The 23,976-nt window shown below is 43.6% G+C and overlaps 1 protein-coding gene across 8 annotated transcripts in view; it reads right to left on the bottom strand.

Moving 5' to 3' along the window:
• Window positions 1–23,427, bottom strand: part of ZNRF3 (zinc and ring finger 3) — a 72,690-nt gene extending 49,263 nt beyond the window's left edge. For all 8 annotated transcript variants that reach the window (XR_012583108.1, XR_012583109.1, XR_012583113.1 and 5 more), the window contains exon 1: window positions 22,838–23,427. Coding sequence is in view for 1 of the 8 variants with exons in the window: in XM_005488939.4 (XP_005488996.4) it covers window positions 22,838–23,272 (435 nt within the window). In the remaining 7 variants the exon portion in view is untranslated. The remainder of the gene's footprint in view (window positions 1–22,837) is intronic.
• Window positions 23,428–23,976: the final 549 nt, after the last annotated feature.

The following is a 23,976-nucleotide window of genomic DNA, read 5'->3' as shown; positions in this document are numbered from 1 at the left end:
GTGCTGTGTCTCTCCTGCTGGCACACCCCAACACTGAGGTATGCCTCACTGATTGGGAAATTAATGCTGTAAATGCACTCCAAAAACACAGCAGCGAGGGCTGAATGAGTGCTGGCTGCAGGACATTCCCCTCACATGTCAGGAAGTTTGGACAGGGCAGGGAATGAGGTAAGATACTATGAGAAAAGAAAATACAGTGTTGTGGTTAAGGCAGCTGAATGCTTCCCAACAGATGGGATTGCTTCCTCTGCCACAGGATTCCTGTGCAATGTTGGGCAAGTCAAAAGCAGCCATGCAGGGTGTGACCAAAAACCCAACCAGCACAGTAACCTATCCCCAACAGTTGCTAACTGCAGAAATTCAAAGAATATGAAAAGCAGAAAAAAATACAGAATGATTATGCTTTAGACACAGCCTCTTCATTATGGCTATCCATGATTAAGACCTCCAGAACTGATATTTCACCCAAAATACTGTGTTTAAGTAAGCAAATCATCTATGTTCCATGTTTTTACCTAATTCCTTTGGAATGACACACATACTTATGGCTTTTACACCATCCTACAGCAAGAACACAACCTACTGTTTTTAAAATGTACTTTTTTTGCTTTACAGTAAAGCTGTTTTGTGAATTTCACTGAGAATGCTCTGATTATCATATTGCAAGGAACAACCAATTATTGTTCCTTCCTTACTGTCTTGACATCAGACTCTACTACTCCAAGTCTCTTGTCAACAGCCTCTCTTCCACACTGGTAAAATTCAGGTCTCTTTCAATGAATGTCACACAGTTACAGGACTCAGATGATCCATAACTTGTGATTTACCTGCTCCATTTTCTACTCTCCTCTTCCGCTTCTATGATGCACTGCACTTTTATTTGCAGCATTCAAGCTCTTGGAGCCCAATGGTGCTCACCAAGTCTTCTGCTTTGCTCTCTTACCTTTCCTACCAATTGCAACATCCCATGAAATTTTTAGTGTAAGGATAAGGTTTTCAGAATACACTTTATTCTTAAGAAGGAAAAGAAATCTTAGCCAAAATTTTGAGAAGCTTTTTGTGATGCTTCTCTGTTCTTCCTGGTGCATTCCTCCAGCTTGTATTACAATTAACCAAGATCAGCACTGATAACCTGCTGTACATACAGCTGTGACTCGGGAGAATCCCTTGAACCAAGGTCCATAAAAGTCACATTCAACCAGATATAAACAATGGGAACACAGAAAATGTGAAGACACAAAAATAAAAATAAAGTCAATGAAATCTCTGCCTAATCATGAAAACAAACAGGAAAGGCTAGGCATTGTGAAAAGAACAGCCACATCTTTGCTCTCCACTGCTAGGGAGCCTCTAATAGTATTTAAATAACACTGAACTGGTCTTCATTTTTAAAAGAGTCCATTCCATGAGGCATTTTGAGAATAGTTTATCTATCTATAGAAAGCCAATATATATCACAATCACCAAAGGCCACATGAGAAGAACATCTGTGCTGGAAAAGCCATGGTTAGGATGCTTCATTGACTGTCACACAACATGCAGCCTCTTTCAGGTAGCTAACAGTACAGCAAAGTATTTACATCAGTCTTGAAACAGTTATTCCAGTTCAAGAAATCACAGTCTCCCCAAAAATACAGCCATTCAAGTAAACTTCTTTATATGACCAGGCCACAGACAGAATTACTGTATTTATACCTGTAGTACAACAGTATTACAGGTATAAATACAGTAATTCTGTCTGTTCTCTATAAAAAGTTAGCACATTTCCTCCTAGATTAACAACCTTTTCTAGTTTTTTACACAAAAGAAAATCTGAATGAACAAATCAGACATTGTAGCTGACAGTGCTACAGCTCTGTTCCTATATATACTCATATATACTCCCTCAGGCTGGAGTCTGAGTAAAACCTGTTCATGATCAAACTCATCTGCTCACTATCATCATCAGCTTCCTGTTCATTCATCAGTATATGAATGGTTACAATAGGGCCATCAAGACAAAAGATGGCTTCAGAGGGAATGTCTAACAGAGGAAGAAGTTACATCAGCCTGACGCTCCTTTGTTCACAAAGCTCTGACCATTAATAGCAGCTAAAGACAAGGCAGCTGCTGCACAGAATTAGGAAGAGACAGAAAGAACAATTACTTCCTGGCAACGTTTTTTTCCCCTGCAGCTCAAAAAAAAAAAATTCACACTGAACAGTAAGAGAATGAGAAAAATTCTGGAGATTTAGTTGTCTTCCCTCCAATCCTGTGAGTGAGAAATTTAAGTTGGTACCTGTCAGACATGCCAATAAAACTGCTGTTCTACACCTCATGCACAACATGCACTCCACTGCTCTTCAAAAATAAAGTACAATGTCACTTTGTGCATGAACCCCAAAACCAAAACAGATCTTCCCTGTGTGCTCTCAAATTTAGACAACACATGAAGTAATGAACTGGAAAAAAATATGAAAGAAAAACCCATCAAGGGCTCTCCTGCAGAACTTGATCCTTATGGGAAGGCCTAAGCTGGCAGAGCCTGGAAGCATGTACTGCAGAATTCTCACCATATGCTTGCTCTAATCTTACATTCCTTCACAAATATCTGCTACTGGTTTCTGCCAGAGTCACTGGAGCAGAGGAACCTTTTTGGTTAACTCAGCATGGCAGTTGTGTTAATTCACTTGGCTGCATGAATCCAAAGGCCACAGATAACTGCTGGCAGAAGGGGCTGCACAAACTCAGCAGAGCATACAGGAAATCAGATAAAACCTCCTTTTTTTCATTCTGTTCCTCACTAGAAGCAAAGAATGGGGATGCCATACTGACGGCAGAACCCATCAATTTTCCCTGTTCTATGGGCAGAGAAACCCCTGCTTTATAAACTGTCCTCTACAGACTGGAACAGTCTGTCCTTCACACATCTGGGTGGGATTTCCTAAAAGAATGTATTTTAAAGCAGAAAGCCATGGTAACTGCTAGGATTCCCATCCCAGAATTTTCCTCTAGCCTCTGTGTATGGTGAGGGGAAAGTGCCTGCAGCACTAACACAAGTACATGTCAGAGCCCATCTCAAAGCTCTGTAAGATGTGCAAATTTCCTGGTGCCTGAAGGTTTGCTAAGTAAAAACCAAAATCAGAGTATTTTAAGTGTATTGAAGCACTTTCTATTAGTGTCAAGTATCAAATCACACACATCTGTAGAAGCAGCATTGCAGAAGAGACATGCAGGAGGGTGAAGAGAAAAAGTTTTGATGCTGACCAGCAAAATTTAGAAATTTCCACGAGGCAACAAAAGAATGCCAGTATCATCCCACATATTCCACAACAAAGAGGATGAATCCCTTTTTCAGCAGGGACCTTATTGCTTGCCTTGTTAAGGTAATAAACTGATTCAGCAGACTATAAATGTAGCTTTGACCCAAGAAGAAAGCATTAAAGTTAATATAGGCAGTCATCTTTCCCTCATGACAGATTTTCAAACTTTGGAGAACCACAATTTCGTGTACTAATCTGAACTGCACTGCAAATGGTCTCAGACCCACAGGGGAAGGAAAGCTGTAGATTTTGCCAGCAGAAATAACCACTTTGATCTCTGGCATCCTGGAAAACATTTTGGGACTGAGATAATCCCATTAAGTCTTTCTTCTAAAACAATCAATAAGTGAAACAATGCAAAATGGTGAAGCTGAGTTTAGGTTTTGGAGTTCAGAGCTTCCCAAAGACTTAGAGAGGGACAGGCTCTCCCTCCCATGGACCTCCAGTCTGTACCAGAAGATGCATGCAGGCTTTGCTCACCATCTCAGCAGAAGAGCTTGTCCTGCCTGAGCTCCAAACATCTGTAAAGTCAATGTAATTATATTAATTGATATACACAGCTTTTCAGGTAGTAGTCACTCATTCAGGCTTTGAGTCATGTCTTCATGTAACTTTTGGGTATCAGACTGTGCTAGCTTGGGTTATTTGCCATGCACCATACAGGCACATTTTTGGGTGGAAAAGCTGGACTACCATCCTCTAGGTCATAATTTCACAAGGTTCCCTTTGAATTATAAAGGTGGGACTTTTATAAGCAAAATGAAGGTTCAGAAACACTTCTGCAGCTGTAGCATATAAAGTGAGGTCTGTAACAGAGAAGGTTGAAAACTCCCTCCACCCCTGCACATCTGTTCCAGAAAAGTCCCACCTCTTCTTCCCTCTTTCCACAGATAAAGGGGGAGAACAACTGTTTCTTTCCAATTCACAGCCTGTGCCTGAACAAGCCTGTGCTTCTTGACAATGGATCTGGTTTATCACTTCCCCTGCAACTCCACCTTGCCTGTGCTTAACTTCTTTTCATACAAATCCCAGAAATTTTTAACTGGCATTTTCAAAGAAAACAAAATAAGCTTCCATTTTAATAAGGACTGCAGCCTGAAAACAAGCATTCCTTCCTTTGCCATTTTCCTACTTCATTCCACATGGACACCACAAGTGAAAGAATACCACATGCAGAAGTTGTGCAAAGTAAAATGAGAAAAAACTGCAACTTTACAGACACTTCAAAATGTTTGAGCTCCACACTCTTCATGAAAACCTTCTATATAGTGAGGTATCCCTGCTCTATCTCTGTGGCACATGCTTCACCTCTCTAAACAAACAAGGACTGTCTTTGTGCCTTTGTTTAAATTAAGAAAAAAAAAAAAAACCAACCTGTCTCACAGGCTGTGATTACATCAGCAAGAGCATTCTCCTTTTCTCTATCAATCCTCCCTTACTCAGGCTTTGAAGAGCCTCTGTGTGCTGCTGCCACTTCCTTTGATCTTTCTATTTTATGCCCCAGGGCCAGCCCTGATAATATCTGCTTTGCCTGCACAGTTTTGGAAAAGGCAGCAGCACCCATTCCTGTCCAAGAGCAGCTTTGTGAACTCTCAGAAGAGGCATGTGTGCCCTGTGATCCCGGAGCAGCAGGCACACAGCACACACGGCCCTGCACCAACATGTGGGCAGCCTGCCTGTGCCCTCCTGCCAGTGCCTGCAGCTCCCTCTCTTAAAGAACAGATGACCCTGACAACTTAGGGTTAGTCTTTTAGCCAGGCAAAGCAACTGCAGGGACCCTAGAGGAAAATGCTGCCTGTTTTAGCAACTGAATTCTTGACACATTTTTTGTTCAAAGATAAAAAAAAGGCAGAGGTAGAAAGCTAAAGACTGAGTGGCAGAGCAGCAGGGAAAGAAAAGAAACACAGAGATCCTACCAACAGCCAAGTGTCTGATTCTGAAATTAGTAAAGATGAAAGGACATTATCATTATTATTGCTATTATTATTATAAATAACTCTAACTTGAAATTTGGAGATCTGACCTGCAGCACTACCATCATAGTATCTTCAACAGATATTGCCAGGTACTTAAATGTTACCCCTCATTACCTGTTGGGGAAATTGCTTTTGATTGTCCCTTTAGTGGCACTGCTAGAAGGAAATTTGTTTTCTTCAGTTTCATGTAATGGCATCTCCCAAAAAAAAAAAAATGCATGACAAGAGATTATTAATCCAAGAGACAGAGTGTTGCTCTAGAAAACCAGAGATTCAGTCAGTCTAGTTCCATGCTGGTCCTGGCAGGAGACATCAGTGTGTCAGAGCCAGTGTGCAGCAGGTTTTACCCATGGCAAGGTTTGCTCTGCAGAAGAGCCCCCAGCAGTGCCATGCCCAGCTCTGACAGCAGAGGATGCACAGATTCCCATGCACAGGGCTGTAAACTCATGGTTTTTCCTGCAAACATCATGGTTCAGTTTCCTCCATGTGGGCCAAGTGCCACTGCTGTCATCCTCCTGTCAGCTCTGCACTGAGAGCTCAGCTTGGCTGAGGTGGAACATCAGGCCTGAGATTTCACAGGTTCTGACCAACTTTGGAAAGTTCTTTCCAGACAAGAGTTTGACCTATTTTACACCACTTGGCAGAGATGAATCCTTCTATCCCAGACAGCAGCAGGGTGCACTTCACTACCAGATCACATCAGCAGCAGCCAAGGAACTTCCAACAAGACCCCTGTATTTCTCACACCTTTATGGGAAAGGATAATTTTAATCTGTATTTCTTGCAATGTGTCCTAATCCAAAAATTTTTAAGGACTAGATAGCATTTGAAGAATTCAGAAAAAAAGACATTGATGGCAAGAGTGAAAGAAAGCCTGACCTTCTCTCTCTGCCGTCTCACCCTGCAGTTGCAGGCAGCTGCCTGCTCCAAGCTGAGCCCACTGCAAACTGCTACAACCCCATTCCAGGTTTTACCCTCAGCCGCTCCTCCTAGCACTTCAAAGGAAAAGTATTTTTGTACAGCCCAGCAAGGAGTGTAAACTGTTCAGCTGCTTCCAAAGCAAGATTATTTAACTCTTAAGTACCCAATATCCCTGCCCTCAGCAAGGGATTGCTGTGTAAAGAAAAAAAAAATTTACCAGGAGCCTAAACGTTAATTCTGATGTGTTCATAACTTAACTAACAAGTGACAAGCCAACAGTCACCTTCCCATTTCCCCTTCCTCTTGTTTTGGTGGTGAGAAAGAGGTCAGAAAAATTAGGACTCATAAAATCAATTTGTGAGTGCCACAGAATCACAGAATGGTTTGGCTTAGAAGGGAATTTAAAGCTCATCTGATTCCAATGCCCTGCCATGCTTGGGACAGTTTCCACTAGACCAGGTTGCTCCAGAGATGCCCCAAGCTGGATGGGGCATCCACAGCTTCTCTGGGCAACCTGTGCCAGTGCCTCACCATCCTCAAAATAAAGAATTTTTTCCTAATATCACACAGATACTTTCCATAACACATTATGAATTTGTTTAAACAGCTAGAAGACATCATTTCTCTTCAGTAATGTCAAGTCAGCTATAACTAAATACCTTCTGAAGTCAGGCCAAAGGATCCCACAAATCCAGCAAACTCCAGTAAACTAAATGCTTCCCTTGGCCTCCCACCCATTCTCACAGTAGTGACAAGCTGGAGCACAGGCTTCCTAACAAATGAAACCTCAAATAAGTCTTTGCAGAAAATATGAAAATAGCCCGAGAGACAGCTATAAAGGTAGACACTCAATGTTCTGTTCTCAAAATAAAAATGGGACCAATTTAATTACTTTTGTTCCAAAGTTCCTCATGAAGTTGGAGTTTCCAGACTCAGCATTTATTTCCCCAGCACTTGGAGCACACAATGAGTGGGCACTGCCCACCACTCCCCTCCTGTTCCCTGGGGTCCCAATTTTGCTCCAGGCCCAGATGGTTCACAACTGTACACAAACACTTACAACCCACCTTCCACCAACACACACATCCAGGGAAAGGCACTCATCTTTGCATTAACAGAAGATGGGTGAACTTTGATCTCAAACAAGCCACTTCATTTTGTCTGACATCAGCATATATACTCAAGCATATGTACTCATATATTTCAATTACAGAATCTGCAAAAACCATTGGGATTTACTGTATCCAAGCTTCTTTTTGCTTGGTTATTAAACAACAGAGGTTGCCTACTAATTAAAAACAAGATTCTTGCTTACAGTGAGGCTGTCCACGCCATTTTTCTAATCATGCTTTTTATTCTATATTTTTTATTTTGCAGCTTGTCTGACTTGTATTTGTACAAGGCTACATTCAAACTTCAGCTGCATCTTCTTTACTAAGGCACATCTGTATTTAAAACACTCAAACCCTGGTAGATGTGCTGCCAAAACCTTCATCCAGATTACAACACAAGATATTGCTGCATTTTTAGTTTGGATATTTTAGTTCAGAATTATTTCGCTCACACACCTAGCTGATATTTCAAATAACTGCAGCTCTGTTACCAACACAGAGAATGAAAGCTCACATAGATTCAACTCCTCATTGCTTTGTCAAATGTTTTCCTGTATCTGCAGAGTGGAGAAGGGGTTCCTTTGGAGAGTGCTGCAGGTGTATCAAGGCAAGTCCCTTCCTCTGAAGGATAAAATAAACAGTGTGTGCTGCAGCACCGCCACGCCCATTATGACAGTGTTGGTAATAAGGATGTGGGATTTGCCACAGTAAATAACTTCCCACATTGCCTTCTGTCTGGTGCCATTAAAATTTCTCTTTTTTTCTCCCTTTTTTTCCAGCAGTTTCACTTATTTTGAAGTGGTCCCAAAGCTCTGAGAGCAGGACAGAATTACCAATAGCAAAGTCAGGGGTGCACATGTGGAAAACACAAGCAATAACACTGGTGTGTGTGTGTGTTACACACTTTGGGTGTGCAAGGCAATGAGGTATAGCCAAGTGCTTTTGCCTCAGAGCTGATTTTGATGGAGGAACAGTCTTGAGTTTTTCTCCTAAAACTCTTAGGAATCTTTAACACCCAGCCCATGAGACACCTCTTCCAACCTTTCTGTGGTTTGAAAACTATGGTTTCAAAGTTAAGAACAGTCAGAACTGAAGAAAACCTGTAAAATTATGACTTACTATGAGCATTTACTGTGATAAAGTTGTTAATTTCATGATCAGAGTTTTCTACAAGACCTGTCTCAGTACACAAGCTGGAAAAATGGAGTAAGGGTTAAAAAATTAGAGAGGTTACAACTTATAAGAACTTTTTATTTGAATGCAAGTTGAAAAGTTACCTGTCAAATGATTCTGTGCAAACCTGAAACTGGCTAAAAAGCATCCCCAATATATATGATTTATATGGCTGCCTAAACAGCTCCTTCATTGAACATCTCTACAAACATGGATAAGAAATTCACACCAAAATATACAGAAATAACAGCCAGTTCTACATTATTCTGGTTTCTGAATTTCCATTCAAAATATTGAATTTTCTAGATGCTGCATTACTTCATTACTACTGGGTAATGTTTGCAACAGCTGCATCACTCACTCAGCAGCAGAACCTGAGGAATCAGCACAAACTCTACACACGGGAGACCCAAAATTTCAATTATTTTTTCCAAAGATGATGGAAACAGCTTGGGCAAATCACAACAGCAGCACCTTCCCAGACAGATAAACCAGAGACAACTCAGTTGAGCTGTACCATGAAAACACAGCTGTGGCTGTTTGCAAAACTTTGGTGCTGCAATTGACAGCGACCAGGGCAAATGTGTCCCAGGAATTTCCGTGTCAGGCACCAGTGCCTGTGCCTGAATATCCAACACAGTGCTCAAAGTCAGTTGTCATGCCCAGTCCTTCCCAGTGCTGAACTGGAAGACTGGACAGAATCCAAAATATTTGATAATAGATCGCTATTACCTGGAAGAAGTATTAACTTTATATTAATATTTTTGCACAAGTGATTGATGCGAGGGGATGTGTCAGGCCTGCAAGTGCCATTAAATCATATTCCAAAAGTTAAATGAATGTTCTAATATTTATTTGAGGGGAAAACAAAGCTCTGCCTTTCTCATTTTCAAACTAGAGACATCTTCAATCAATACAGCAGCTTAAAATCTCACACTACAATTTCAGAAACTTGATTTGGCTTTGGGCAAGCAGGCTGGGGACAGGTGGTTAGCAGACACTTCTTATCACAAACTGTACTAGAAAATGAAGGTGATGACCAATTTTCAGGATTCTGCTATATGGACTACAAAAGCAGTATATTACCTACCAGACTAGCACACTGATGCATGACCCATCTTTTGGGCAACATTTGAGAAAAAAAAAGTAAATCCTGCTGGAACTTTGAGATATGTCTGAATAGCCAACTTTTGGATCTGCTTATTTGCACTTTAATTCTCTCTGTCAGATCCCTAATTTTGACCCTAAGAAGGGCACTGAAGTGATTTCCAGAGCACTACTAATTAGCTTTCTTCAAGAAAGGGAAGGTCTCTTGAGATAATAAATACCAACCCTAGTTTCTCTGCCTGCAACCCATCTGTAAGTAATTTCATCATGAAATATCGGAACATGACAAAAATAGTGCCACCTATAAAATTGTCCTGAAGGATAACCAGACTCAGCACCAGTGATTGTTTTAACAGGCCCTGCAGGGCTGGGTTGGGAATTCCAAGATTCTACAGCACCTTGGCATTTCAGAATCATTGAGACCTGGTCCATGTAAAGGCACCAGAGATAAAACATATAAAAAATAACACTTAAGGAGCATCACATGCAAGAAATTCTCTCTTTTCCTAATTTAATTCTCTTTTACTGCACTTTTGTGGATAGATATAACAAAGGGCTTTTAACAAATACCTCCAACTGCAGGACTAAACCAACGACATTTCAAAAAAAACCAAAGCTTCCTTCTCTACCCTCAAAGATAGATGAGAAGAGAAATTCAGCTACACAAATATTAACTCTGAATTGGTTGGAGGTTATTATAATTTTTTCCTGTCTTAATTATTATAGAAGAGTGGGGTTGAAATGATAGGATCATGAACTTTTATAAATTCTCTTGCAAATCATTTTCACCTTGAAGTTCAGAAACAGTTCTGTGTTTCCCTGGTAGTGCCCTGAGAATTCACACAGGAACTAAAAGCAATCAGAAAATGAGAATCAGAAAGGCAAGAAAAAGGCACCAGGAAAGAAATCAGAGAAACCTGATTTTTTTCCTCCCTTGCTCACCCACCCAGATGTAAAATCAGTCACTGCTTGTCCATCAGAGCTCCTGTGACCATGCTGCCAGCCCCAGAAACAATCCCAGGCTGTCACCAGCACCTGAGCCCTTCCAGAAGCTGCTCCCACTCCTCTCCATCCACCTCAGAGAGCAACAATGTGAGCTTGGAAATGCAACCTGTAGGACAGCAGGGGAGAGCTGCTGCTCTGCCAGGATCAGCTGCCAAATTTTAAACACCCTGAATGAAGTTTATTCACCCACTGAATAATCCAGGTCCTGCCTCAGTACTAGAAATATGATCCTGGAGTCTTAACATCAGAGATCAATTCTCCACCAGCTAATGAGAGACAGGAACAGGCCAATATCAGAAAATGTAAATATTTCCCTAAAACATTCAGGATTTCAAAGCAGTCTTTTCTAGCATTTCAGTCAGGCAGCATATGCTCACCTGTTGCAAAGCAGAGCATATGTTTTGTTCTAACCCATTTTGTTCATGCTTCATTCACTGTTAGCAGTCATCCCTCAGCATCTGCAAGGACATTTCACTGACAGATTTCTAAAGGGACAGCAAAAAAACCAAACCAACCCAAAAAGTACCCATAAAATCTCTGTCAAACAGCACATTCTTAAATGCTTTAAAGACTACTACACAATTAGAAATGCACTCTGTATCCTTAAGAATTAAGCTGAAGGAGCACTGAAAATGCCTGAAATTACCCTAAAAAAAGTATTTTTAATGTAAATTGTCTTATCTCTAAATAGATACTGTTTGGGTTTTTTTTAGATTATATTCTTCTAGCAGCTGCCTCAGCTTGAAAAGCTAAATAAAACCAACTCCTCCTTCCAGAGGCACAGCCTGTAATGTTAATTCCATGTAACACAAACAGCAAAAATCTGTGAATTCACGTAGAGATTCTCTTTCAGAGTAAGAAATGCTGTTCTCTGCTGAGAAACTGAACCCTGCAGTTGGGCATGGATATGCCACATTATCATACTGATACAAAGATTAAATTCCTCTATCATACAGTTCATGAACCATTCCTTAAAGCAGAGCAGCCACAACCACCATGCCTCCAGAGGCAGAGCAAGTGCTAGAGGATATTCCCCAGCTGGGCAGTGTTTACAGTGTGCTGTACCCAGCAACTGCTTTAGGATGGCTTTCTTCTAAGGCTTGTTCAACTTCTCTCTTGTTCTTCTTGGTTGCTGTTCCAAGCTTTTTTTTCTGGCAAGAATGTGATAAAAAATTCAAGTTCCCTGCTCCACAACTTTCCCTTGACAGACACTCAGGATTCCTATTACTTTTCTCAGTCCTTCCTACCTGGACCAGTCCTAACCTACATCAAAATTCTGCTGTCTCAAGAACAAGAAAAGATTGCATGAGTTTGTGGATTCTGTTCTAAAGACTGCAGAACCCATTTTATCTGGAATATGTTTATAATGACAAGATTTCAACATTCACCAGCACTTGGACAGTACAACTACTAAAAAATATTTATATATATAAAATTCAGCTTCTTAAGTAGTGCTACCTAGTCTGACAAATATCTTTACCTACAAGGTTGTTTGCTAGCAATATCCTTACCACCCAGTATGTTTTATCACTTACACAGGAAGCAAATATTTTCCCAGCTTCACCAATTTGAATTCTAAGACACCAAGTGCAACTTAAGGACGGAAAAGTCATTTGATTTGCAAAAATTCTCACTGCAATTACATTTAACTAGATGTATGCTACTGTCTATTACTTCCTACTAAGACAAAAGCACACTGACAGAGGGAATCACAGAACCATTATTAAGATCAAGTCCAACACCACCATGTTCATCACTAAACCATGTCCTCAAAAGCCACATCCACACATTTTTGAACAATTCCAGAGGCAATGACACCACCACTTTCACTAGCCAGGCTCTTCCAATGCTTTATAACCCTCTGTGTGATTTTTTTTCCTAATATCTAACGTAAACCTCCCCTAGCACAACTTGTGGTTGTTGGAAAAATCCTGCCCAGAGACAGAAGTATTGAGTATTTCCACACTTGATAAATTTTCCTGTCTCACAAGGATATTTCAGGGTATGTAGGGAGAAGGAATTTGTTAACAACGGTTTGGAGGCAGGAACTAAAGAAAAATGAAGTCACTGTCACATCCACCCATCCCTAGACACAAGCACTGAATGGCACTCCAGCAGCCATCCAGCTCTTTCTCTAGTTTTGTACATTACAAAGTTGTGTTACTGGCATATTTCAGAAACTCTCACTGCTACATTAGTAAGTTACAGGTCTCTGTTTCCCTGCTGAATGTCTATTGCAAGAGAAACCTTACTCTTTGAGCAAACTGTTGATATCACATAGAAAGCAAGCACTTTCCTCCTGTGGTTGATTTCCAGTGCTATTTATCCACCCAGGCAGTGACATTGATTTCACTTGCTGAACTAGAAATGGCTGTATCAGCAGAGAAGTGCAGCTACAACAGAAATGTCTAAACCCACAGACCTTTTCCTCTGCAGGCTGTGCATTAAAACAAATTATCATCCCTGAAAGAATTTTTTACTAAGTGAAACCATTCAAAAAAATACACACAAAAATCTGCTATTTCAATAATGGTGTTCCAAGTTTACCTAGGAGATCATCCTGTAACAGAACGTGCACAGAACTTCACAGCAAACAGTGAGTGCAGCAGAGAAGGATACAGGAACCTCCCTGAACTACCAGCAACCACATGGATCCAGGAAAAAATGCCATTGCTTTGCTGTCCCAGTTGGCCATGGCAAAGTTTCTGTAGGTCAGGACATCAGGAATAAGGGAATCCACATGACATCCATCACACAGGGCTAAGAGGATACAGCAGCAGGGAAACATGGCAGGGAAAGGGGAAAAGAGAATCTCACAGCAGAACATTTTCTTATGACACAAAAGCTGCCTCCTGTGGCACCATCAAGGTAAAGGTAAATCACAACAAGGCCCAGGACACCAAAGCCAGAGGCTTTGAAGTGCCCAAACCCCACTGAATCTCTGTTTATTAAAGCACAGAGCCAGCTCTGAGCAGCCTCTGCCAGTGGAGCAGGGAAGCACAGAGGCAAAGAAGCCTGAGATGGGTTAACACTTGAATGACAGCTCATCCATCAGGTGTCTTTTTTAACACTCCTGCCCAAGGCTGGTCAAAGTTTCATTCAAGCCAAATGATCCAAGTGGCAATTTCCTTCTAAAATTTTTTTCCATAATTTCTGATCAGCTGCTATTGAGAGCCAAATCCCAAGTTTTCAGTTCCTCTTCACACACAACCTGCTCCTTCCTTAGGGTCTATGACACACATTTCTGTGATTCCTGAGAGTGCTCCAGGTCTGAGCCACTGCAGACCCACCTGAGTTTACACAGGTAATGGAGAAGGATTCACTGTAACTGGGTTTTGCTCAAATTCTATTTTATGTCTTTTACATTGTGTTTGAGCAAGGCTCAAACAAGGAGCTATGATCCAGTTACTGGACTACCCCCAAGCTGCAGGAAAAGTAAGGAAATCAAGTGGTTCCCCCCTCTAAGTAAGTATTAAAGCAATATTTCTGTAACATAAAACCACTGATGTCTACAAATCCAAAAGAGACCAAAGAGTAAACAGAGGGAAAGAAATTTTGTTGTGTGAGGAAGAACTTCTGCTCCAGTTAAAAAGAATACACACTGGAGTGATCTGAAGCTGCCTATAAATATTCAAGAACATCAAAGCCGGTCCTGTTAAATTAAAAATGCTGTCACACAGATAGGAACTAGCCTCTAGCACTGCCAGCTTCAACATGTGAGCCTCTGATCTGAGAGGCAGAGGCTCAGCTCTTCAAGAAATTTTATTCAGCATAAGAAGAGGAAAAAAAAAGTGAACCAGCAGTTGAGTTTAATAAGGATATTAAATACCTTATGAGTGAGCTAAGTAGAGCTTAACTCTTTCAGGACACTTCAGCCCTTTCCCTGAGAAGGACAGGAGCTTCTTCCTACACAACTTCCAAGGCTGGGGTGTCTCTGGGCTCCAGGAAAGTTCCCATCCAAGCCCCTGAAACAAACACTTAACACAGACTTTGGAAACAGAGATTCTCTTGTACTGCATATCTCACACACACGTGTGCATACATTCTGACTACTCCACAGCAGGGATCTATGTTTAATACTAAAGCTGTCCAGAAAGATTTCAAATCACCTGCCCATGGCCGTCTGAAGAAAACAGGAGTGGCAGACAACAGAATTTCAGACCACTTCATGTGACTTTTGTTATTTGAGGGCATTCAGCTCTGGTGTGAGAAATTAACCCCAATGCGCAACTACAACCATGTTATTTCACTGTAGAAAAACTCTGTCAATTCCCAGTATCCAAACCCAAAAAGACTATCCCTGGTAGTTCAGAATGGGGGCAGTGCAACTCTGGCAGAGTAGCTTTCTCAAATAAAATAGTGGAAAACCAAAACACTATCATACTTTGGAAGTTCTTTAGCATTAACTAGTCCACAATGTCTTTTCTTCAGATGCAGCTTTGGGATGTAAAAGATAGTATCTTCTAAGGAGGCAAAACACTGCTGGCTACCAGACTGGGGATACCTTGTCTCAGAGCAAAAAGAGGTCTCCAGACCTTGGCTCCTCTTAAATACTGAACTCAGCAGCATCCCTTGGCACTGTTTCCAGAGTTCATTTCTTGCTCACAGCCCTGCTACACATCATCCAGGATATCTGCCAGCTTGGCATCCAATCCTAAATGGCTCATCTACTCTTTATTCTCACAGCAGGCAAGACAACATCTGCTCTGAAAGGTTTCTAAATAAATACAAATTAGGTATGAGAAAGTATGCTGGACCTACTAAAATACAACACTGGAATGGTGACCAGTACCTTTCCCTATTTTATCATACAAACCTTTAGAGACTTCTTCAGGAGAAAACCCAGAGTGCCAAAGCAAAGGGCAGCAGCTGCTACATTGCATTTCCTAACCTCCAAAGCCAGCAAGGACAGGCTAACAGAACAGAAAACACTACTGCACACAACTGGCATGCTGTATATAGAATATTGATGATTTATCTATGAGACACAGGTACTATTACTGTTGCTGTTGTTATTACTGTAAAATTGATCAAAGCTCAGTTGAGTTGCCATCATTTATCCAAACCCAAACAAGTCTATAAATCTTCAAGTCTCTGTGAGGAAAATAAAATAAAATTTAAAAAGCACACAGCCTTTAAAAAGAGGTTCTTCTCCATGAACCACAGAATTGTGAAATTGACCCATGAGCGTAAAAAATTCTAACAAAATACCTTCTGCATTTCCAGTTCAGGCTCTCAAAGGTACATTTCTTCATGTGTCATCAAAGCAGACAGTTTAAAAGCTCAAAACTTGCAGTTCCAAAGGTGAACTCAACTGCAAGTTTGGTTTGAGCCTCTTCTGCTTGGGGGAGGAGGGGCAGAGTGGAATTGGATAAAGCAAGAAGTGGAGAAGAAGGATTTTTCACAGCCACACTTAAACCACTTTTTATTGTGTGTATTTTTTTAAAGCAGGGAAGCATCAAAAGCCTCAAAGTTGGAAAACAGATCTTGGCACAAACTAAGCTCTCTTCTGAATTAAAAGCAATTTTTCAAACACTACAATCAGAAGTATTTGAAAGTTGCTTACCAAGCACATGCAGTAAATTCACAGTAGGAGGCACATACTTGCAACATGCATGCCTGTACAGCTAATTAAACACTTGTACTCAAACCATGACTGCAGACTCTAAACCATGGCCCTTCCTTCTTCTCAGGCCAGTCACCTCCTCACTGCTTCTTCCATTTGCTTCACTGCTGAAAATTATGCAAAATAATAAAGCAGCTTAAGCTGAAGGAAACCAACAGAAAGCTTAAGCTGGCCATCAGCTTTAGAAAACAACTAAAATCCTCACATTAATGCACCCAGTAACATGTGTCTGGGAAGCCCAGAGAGTCTGCATATATTAAGCTGCATATTTAAGGTTGTACTTGTGTCTGGAACATAACAGGCACCTAATCAACCTTTGTAAACTGGCTCTTCATCTTAAAGCCAAGTGCAACAACAAAAGTCTCTAAGCAGCATGAAAAGGAAATGGAAAAAAATGAATGAAAGCAGTCTGCCACTGTGAAGAGGACACCCTAAGTCACCAGAGGCCTGTTTTCCTGAGCACTGCTGCTCAAGCCTAATGTAAGCACAGCTTCACCAATGGGATAAGTGCAGTCAAGTGCAAATTTTGGGAGTCTCAGTTGGGAATCTGCAAGATCACACTTCCCTGGTCACCTCTGCTTTGTGCCAAGCAGTTGAGAAAAATGCAGAAAATATGATTACTCTTTACATTAATATGAATCTTCTGCTGCTGTTTTGACAACTTCAAACCACACCTTTGTTTAAAAACAATCTGTTTTTCCTTTGCTGGTCTCTGTGAGTGTGAAGGGCCCTCCTTTTAAGCCAGGAAACAAGAAATAAGGCCAAGCATTCAAATTGCATTCATTCTGTTTTTATGTGCAGGCACACGCTCTGGTTTGAACATATTTGAATACTGAAGGGCAGATGCCCAAAACAAGAGATAGAATGTACCAGTTCACACTTAATGCTTCCTAAATTGAGCACTTCCAATGTAGTAAGTGTATTAATGCAAATACCTGTACCACCTACATAACTGGGTAGAACATACAGCAGATTATTGCACTACAGATTACTGCATCCAGATCTTATCTTTCCTTAACCAGTCCAATGCTGGCCTCCTGAAAGCATTCATACTTTGAAAAACCATTTCTGAAAGTTATTTTGGTTCAGAAGGGCCTCACTTTGCAATTCCAAAACAAGAACTAGAAGACTGTAATAAAAAAAGGGAGCCTTTTTAAATACACACTCCACCACAAGATGGTATAAACTGGAAGAAAATTACTATGTATGCTAATCAATGGTTTTATTCAACTACTCAAGAGTTTCCTATAAGATCTGCTGGCAGTAGAGCTGCCTCCAAGTCTGCCACACTGAATAATGTCCTGTAGACACTTCACCTGGTGTCATTGCAGCTGTGCTGCCCAGCAAGGGCACCACAGAGGTGCTCAGGGGGCTGAGGGCCAGTTCCACCCATGGGCCATGGCTGGCCACAACTGCTGGTGACACCAGGAAGTAGGCTGTAATTAGATATAAACCACTGCAGTCACGTAGATCCAGTCTAAACATAAATAAATATATATATAAATGAAAATAAAATTCTCCAAAGGGATGCATGTTGAACAATTTTTGAGTTTTCTACTTCCAGCTCTGAAACAAGCCAGAGGAGCACATGGAAAAGGAAATGGTCAGCATCCTGCCACCAAAGGCAAGGCTTTCAACAGTGCAGAGCTTCAGCATCTGTAAGGAAGTTTAACTAAGCATACAGACACGTGCAGAAAAGTTACCTGAACTCCCACAAACTATTCTTCCCACTTGATTCCCCACCTTTACTTGGAAGTATGGAAATTGCACTGGTAGGTCTGAGTACTGAGGCAGTGCTGTGAGCTTTCTGCTTTTATTTACTTGGTTAACCTACTTTATTCCTCTTCCTCTAAATGGGTCACATTAGCATTTTTTGTTCTTTCCACTCTAACTTCTCCATACTTAAATATCTTTTACTGCATTTTCTTACACTGTGCCTCCCACCCTTTCTTCAAGGGACTGCCTTAGTCTTGCACCAAGGTTCTGATAGGAGGATTCTGGTATTGCTGCAGCTCTGTGCAAAGATAACAGATACCTGAGCTCAGTAACTCATCACTGAATTTGGTACCTCATCCTCAGATCAGTCTCCTCCCATGTCTTTTCACCACCATTCTAAGAGACATCTTAGATATTGCAGTGCTGAAGAATTATTGAAAATAAGCATCTTTATTTACAATATCTCAGGCAGAAGCCAATGGGAACAGGCAACTCCTTGCAAAATAAGCCAGCAATGATGGAACTGGGCTGGAGCTCAGGGTGTGAGGACAGTGCTCAGTGTCAAGACAAAACAGTACATGAGGATAAAAACTTAAACAAAACACCTTAGCAGGCTGTCTTCAACTACAGTACACAACAGGATAAACCATGATTGAAACTTAAAAATAAATAAAAAAAAAGGACAGAGGGAGGGATAAAACTGTGAAACAGCTGGACCAGTCTGTCCTGAGATCAAGCCCAAGACAACACCTCTGCTGTGAGCAAGTTCCTGTGCATTACACTCCACAAAGGCTGTCCAGGTACAACAACCATGCAAGTCTTTCCCTAAGTGATCTCTCATTTTGGAAGCAAATTATTCTTCCTTTAAGGACACAATGACAAAGCCAACCTGAAGCCCAGATAAATGCATTGTGCCTGATGTCCTCAGGATCATTACTGCAAGCCACAGACTCACAGCTGGGTAGGGAAACTAACACAAACCCAATCACAGGCGCCTTCATATTCTAAGAGGATAACTAGCAAAGAAAACATTCAATAAGACAGTGACTCAAAGCCACAAATAATTCCACTTCCTCATTTTGAAAGGCCTTCAGGCACTCAGCAAGAAGAAACTTAACCTGCATGATCACAAAAGAACAACCAAAAAAATCCAAAAATACTTATTTTTGTCTTCCACTCTCAAAGGACACAAACATCCCCTTGATTCAGCCTCCTGTGATCATGGCTAGACATCTTCTGTATCTGCACAGTTATTTCAAGTCACTCCTTTCAACACCATCAAAACCTGCCAATGCTTCTGAGTGAAGTTTGCAACCTTGGGTAACTTTTGCATTTTGAAAAAACAGAGGGAAGATTCAAAGCCATTGAAGTAAGGGGTGGGAGGGAGATGGAAGGAAGGAAAGAAGGAACACACAGGCACTGTCTTGCAGTCCAGTTTGAAGCCTCCCCACCTTCTACAAGAGAAAGACGGGCAATAATTTGCTACTAGGAAGTATCATGTAAGAAGGTGGGAAGTGTCCCACTTCTGTTTTATTCCTGGAGCTTAAAGCACTGAGTTCTGCTTGTTCTCCCCAGACTGTTACCTTTTAAGCACAAAAAATATATGCAAGTGGAGATTGTTACATCATCTACACACTGCTCCAGTTCAATGGCTACATGAAGTTCATCATTTCCCTGCTGAGGCTTCCAAGCAGAAACAAACCAACCAAAACACAAACTTTTGTTGCACAAGAAAAAACACTCATCCTCAAATTTCTCCTCCATGCTGCTTCTCTCCAAAATTGTATATCTCAGTAATCCACCCATATTGCTGTATTTAAGGCAGGAGTACAAAAAAAAGTAAGACTGAGAGAAAACTGACAATAATGAATGCACATAATTTAAAGTTTTTGACACATCACAGGCATTAAATTTGATCCTCTTTCCCAAGCACCTCACCTGAGCAGCCCAATCACAACCATAACTTTATAAGAAATGCGATATTAGATGCTCCACACCTTAGCTATCAAGCTGAACAAGCAACAGGAACAGGATCTCACCAGATGCAAGTAGATTAAGATACACAACCTCACTCTGAGCAATAAAGCCACTGCTGTCAAATCAGTGATTTTTATTGTACAAGCACAGTCTGTGGCCATGTAACACTGAGCTTGAGACAAGGCTACATCTGAACTTTTGCCCTGAATGGCAGGAGAAGTTTCAACCATAGGGAGTTCTCCAGTGATAATTTGTTTCAGAGCAATATATCATTTCGGAGGTTTCAACAAAGTCTGGTTTTCACAGTCACTCTCTAACCAAACATCTGCAACTTCCAATCTCTTGCCCATATCAATGGCCAGCATGCTGCCCCAGGAAACATGGGATATTCCTGTATGCCAGATACCACCAAAATTGTTAGACTTTCCAGCAGTTTAAGGACCAGCTGACACAGCAACATGAGGATGAGTTTGCTGAATACAAACTGTGGCCACATGAAAGAAGGCATATGAACATTTCATCTCTCTGAAGAGTTATTCTGGGGAGACACTTGACCCTAATAAGATTCATTCACAATAACTTGAGAAACAATATAATAGCACACCACTACTGGATAGGAATCTGACCAATAACCAGTTCAGGAGTGGATGTATGACCTATCAAAAGCTGAAAGTGCATTGTTTCTTAAGGTTGGGGTTTTTTTGTTCAGACTTTCAAGACCAATGAGTAATTGATGCTATTAACATAAACAAAAGTAAGCCTTTGTGTAGTCCCAAAACCACAATTCCTTTGATCCATTCTTTAATGTGTGCCTGATTTTCAAGAACTTCTAATATTTCATCTTAAAGAAAAATGCATCTTATTCTTGAAAGAGCTGTGTGCACTGACAAAGGGGCTGGGGCCAAGAAGAGCTTGCTTCACTGACTGATGTACAACGAGCTGCTGCTGAACAGGTTCTGAGTGGCAACAGCTTCATGAGCCTTTTCTAAACCTCACAGTGAACTTTAAATGGTGATCCAGAACAGCAGAGTCAAAATGTTCTACAAAAACACAGCCCAGCTGAAAAAAAGGAGCAAGACAATGCTGTGAGAATCTTGATCAATTTTGGCTCTGATAAACTTTCTTTCAGGATGAGAAAGAGGAAGCAGGACACTGCCAAGAGATGGTATATGCAATCTAAAACCTCAGCAGTGAAAATACAACTGAGAGCATTCAGTCTAGCTGCTCTGGAACAGTATCTGCCAGGTTTTCTCCTCTGGAAAAAAGAGCAGCACACACAGCCCATAAAAAAAAACCAAACCCAAACCTGTCCGTGGCATATGTTATCTAGCATGCATCCAGATGAATAAGCAAATCAATTTTTGAGTGATAAATGACTGTAAAAGATTTGCCACACCATGTGACTTTCACTGTAGTTTTTCCTATTTGGGGTGCTGTCTAGTCAGGCATGAAGAGGAAGCAGACAGGTGATGTTACAAACAGTAAGGCCTGCCAAAGTCTATTTAATACCCTTGTTTCAAGTTGTGCAAATCTGAGTCTTAAGAGAACAGTTTATTTTTTCTCCACTTTTACTTATAGTCACCAAGAAAGTATGACCTCAGCCTATGTTCTGTTCTTAATACTAACACCTGACACAAAAGAACCTTTGAAGTCTCCTGCTGGCCTCAAAGACACTATTAAGTCTTAAAATGAAAAAGCACTAAAAGGTTAAAAAAACGTCCATGTCAGTTCCAGCCCCTACTAGCACCACCTCTTCTAAATGTCATAATTATAACTTAATGGGTCCATCCCTCTTTTCTCTGAAAAATTACCTTACATCAGCAATTTGGCCTCACAACTCTTCTGCTTCCAAGAGAACTTTTATAAGAAATCATCCCAGCTGAAACTCTTTTGAAATATCAAGCATTCATAAGCAGTATTCTTTACTTAGGAAAAAAAAGTTGTTTTGATAGTAATGTATTTGTCTTTGTAGAGCTTTAACAGTGGTTTCTATAACCTACTTGCTACCAGTTAGATTCTTGTAAGTTTTGGATGGATATTTACGTGCGTATGTATGTGTACATATGCATACATATATGGAACGCAAACAAACCAACCCCACAGCTGTTAAAGAGAAATAAAGATTGCTATTGGCACTTGCTTAACAGTCAAACTTACTAAAACACCATTCAAGTAATTTTTCTCTACTTCGCGAAAGGGGGAAAAAATAAAGTCAGCAATTACAAGCAACTACAAAGGAATTAGATAAGCACTTCAAGAGTTTCAATAAGAGTAAAGGGTAGATGCGTTCAAAGACAAGAACCATTTCTCTGGTGAGCCAGCCAAGCACAGCTCTGCACGAAGCGTGACGCGGTGGGAGCCGGGCTCCGGGGGACCCCGAGCGCAGCAGCCCCGGCTCCAGCCCCGAGCGCCGCCGGGCGCGGAGCGGCCAACGAGCGGCACAGCCCGAGGGCTCAGCACCCCATGACTGCCGCGGCAATTCCAGCCCGGGCCCGGCCGCCCCCGGAGCGGAGCAGCCCCGCACGGCTCCGGCCGCGCACCGCCGGCAGCTCCGGGACCGGCAGGGGCCGCCCGGCACGGCCCCGCCTCCGCCCGCCCGCCCGCCCGCCCCGCGCCCAGCGCCCAGCGCAGGGGCGAGCGGAGCGGAGCGGAGCTGAGCGGAGCCCGCCGCGCGTGTGGGGCGGCCTCGGCTCCGCCCGCTCCCGCCGCCCAGCGGAGCCCGCGCCGCGCGCCCGGCTGTCAAAGCGGGGCGGCCCCGCGAGCCGAGGCCGGCGCTGGGCCTTTGTGCGCGGGCGCGCATCTGTCACCGCGTCCCGGGCCGCGCGGCGCACGTGGGGCGGCGGGCCCGGCCCCGCTTTGTGCCGCAGGTGCCGGGCCCGCGGAGCCATCTTGGGGCAGGCGGCGCCCCCCGGCCGCGCTCACCTGCACGATCTCGCCTTCGGCGCTCAGCGTGGCCCCCGCGCGGGAGAAGCGGCCCTGCAGCCCCGTGGTGTAGGTGGTGTAGTCGCCGCTGGGGCTGGACTCGAAGAGCACCACCTCCACGAACGCCGTCTCCTTGCCCAGCGCCGCGCCCGGCGCCGCGGCCAGCAGCACCCCGAGCAGCAGCAGAGGCGGCGGCAGCGGCGGCACGGGCAGCCCCGCGCCGGCCCCGCAGCCCCTCATCGCGCGGCGGGAGGAAGCGGCGCCCCGCCGCCGCGCATCTCTCCCGAGCGGCTCCAGCTCCGGGGCCGGGGTCCCGGGCCGGTCAGCGTCCCATGGCAGCGGCCCTCCCGCCGCGCTGCGCCCCGCTCCTCGCTGCCGCGCTCCCCTTCCCTCGCCCCGGCTCCTCTCCGCCCTGCCAAGCCGCTTCCCTTTCATCTGCTCCACGTGACGGCCACCACGGGGTTATCCCCGCCCTCCGCGCCGCGCTGACCCGCTCGGTCCCTCCCGCCGTGCACACACCGCCCGCAGCCCCGCCGGGCCCGGCCGAGCCCAGCGCTTGCCGTGGCTGCCGGCGGTCCGGCCTGGCCCGGCCCGGCCCCGCGAGGGTCTGAGAGCGAGCGGCAGTCGGGACGGCCCTGCCGGGATCGGCTTTCCACGCGGCCGGGCCTGCAGGGCCGGGAGGCGGAGGGCAGCCCCGGAGACCTGTGGCAACCGCCTGGGCCCACCGCTGCCGGGGCTGCTGCCCGCCGGTGCCGGGGCTGCCGCGCTGCCCAGCTGCGGGCCTGGGGCCGTGGCGGCTCGGCCCGGCCGCTTCCCGGCGCTGCCGCGGCCGCCGGCCATGGCCGGTGCGGTAGGCGCGGATCCCGGGCGCGGTGGCACGGCCCGGGTGGACGCGCCCCGGCGGGCGGAGCGGTGCCCTGGCAGCGCGGTTACCACGGGCACCCATCCTCCGCGGGCACCCATCCTCCGCAGACACCGCTGCGCTGCCCGCCGGACGTGCCAGCTGTTGGCAGGTGGCACCCGGCGGGCTCCTCGTTTGTGTCTGGGCTCATCGGACCCTAATCCAGCCTCCTGAATCTGAGTTAGGGAGGCTGGGTTACCTGGCCTCATTTGCTTGGCTGTGAATGCAAGCCTACAAA

This window comes from Zonotrichia albicollis, chromosome 18 (genome assembly GCF_047830755.1).
Source record: "Zonotrichia albicollis isolate bZonAlb1 chromosome 18, bZonAlb1.hap1, whole genome shotgun sequence".
NCBI classification, from domain to species: domain Eukaryota; kingdom Metazoa; phylum Chordata; class Aves; order Passeriformes; family Passerellidae; genus Zonotrichia; species Zonotrichia albicollis.
Note: the sequence above shows the minus strand (reverse complement) of the source record. Positions and strands in the feature narration are given on the sequence as shown.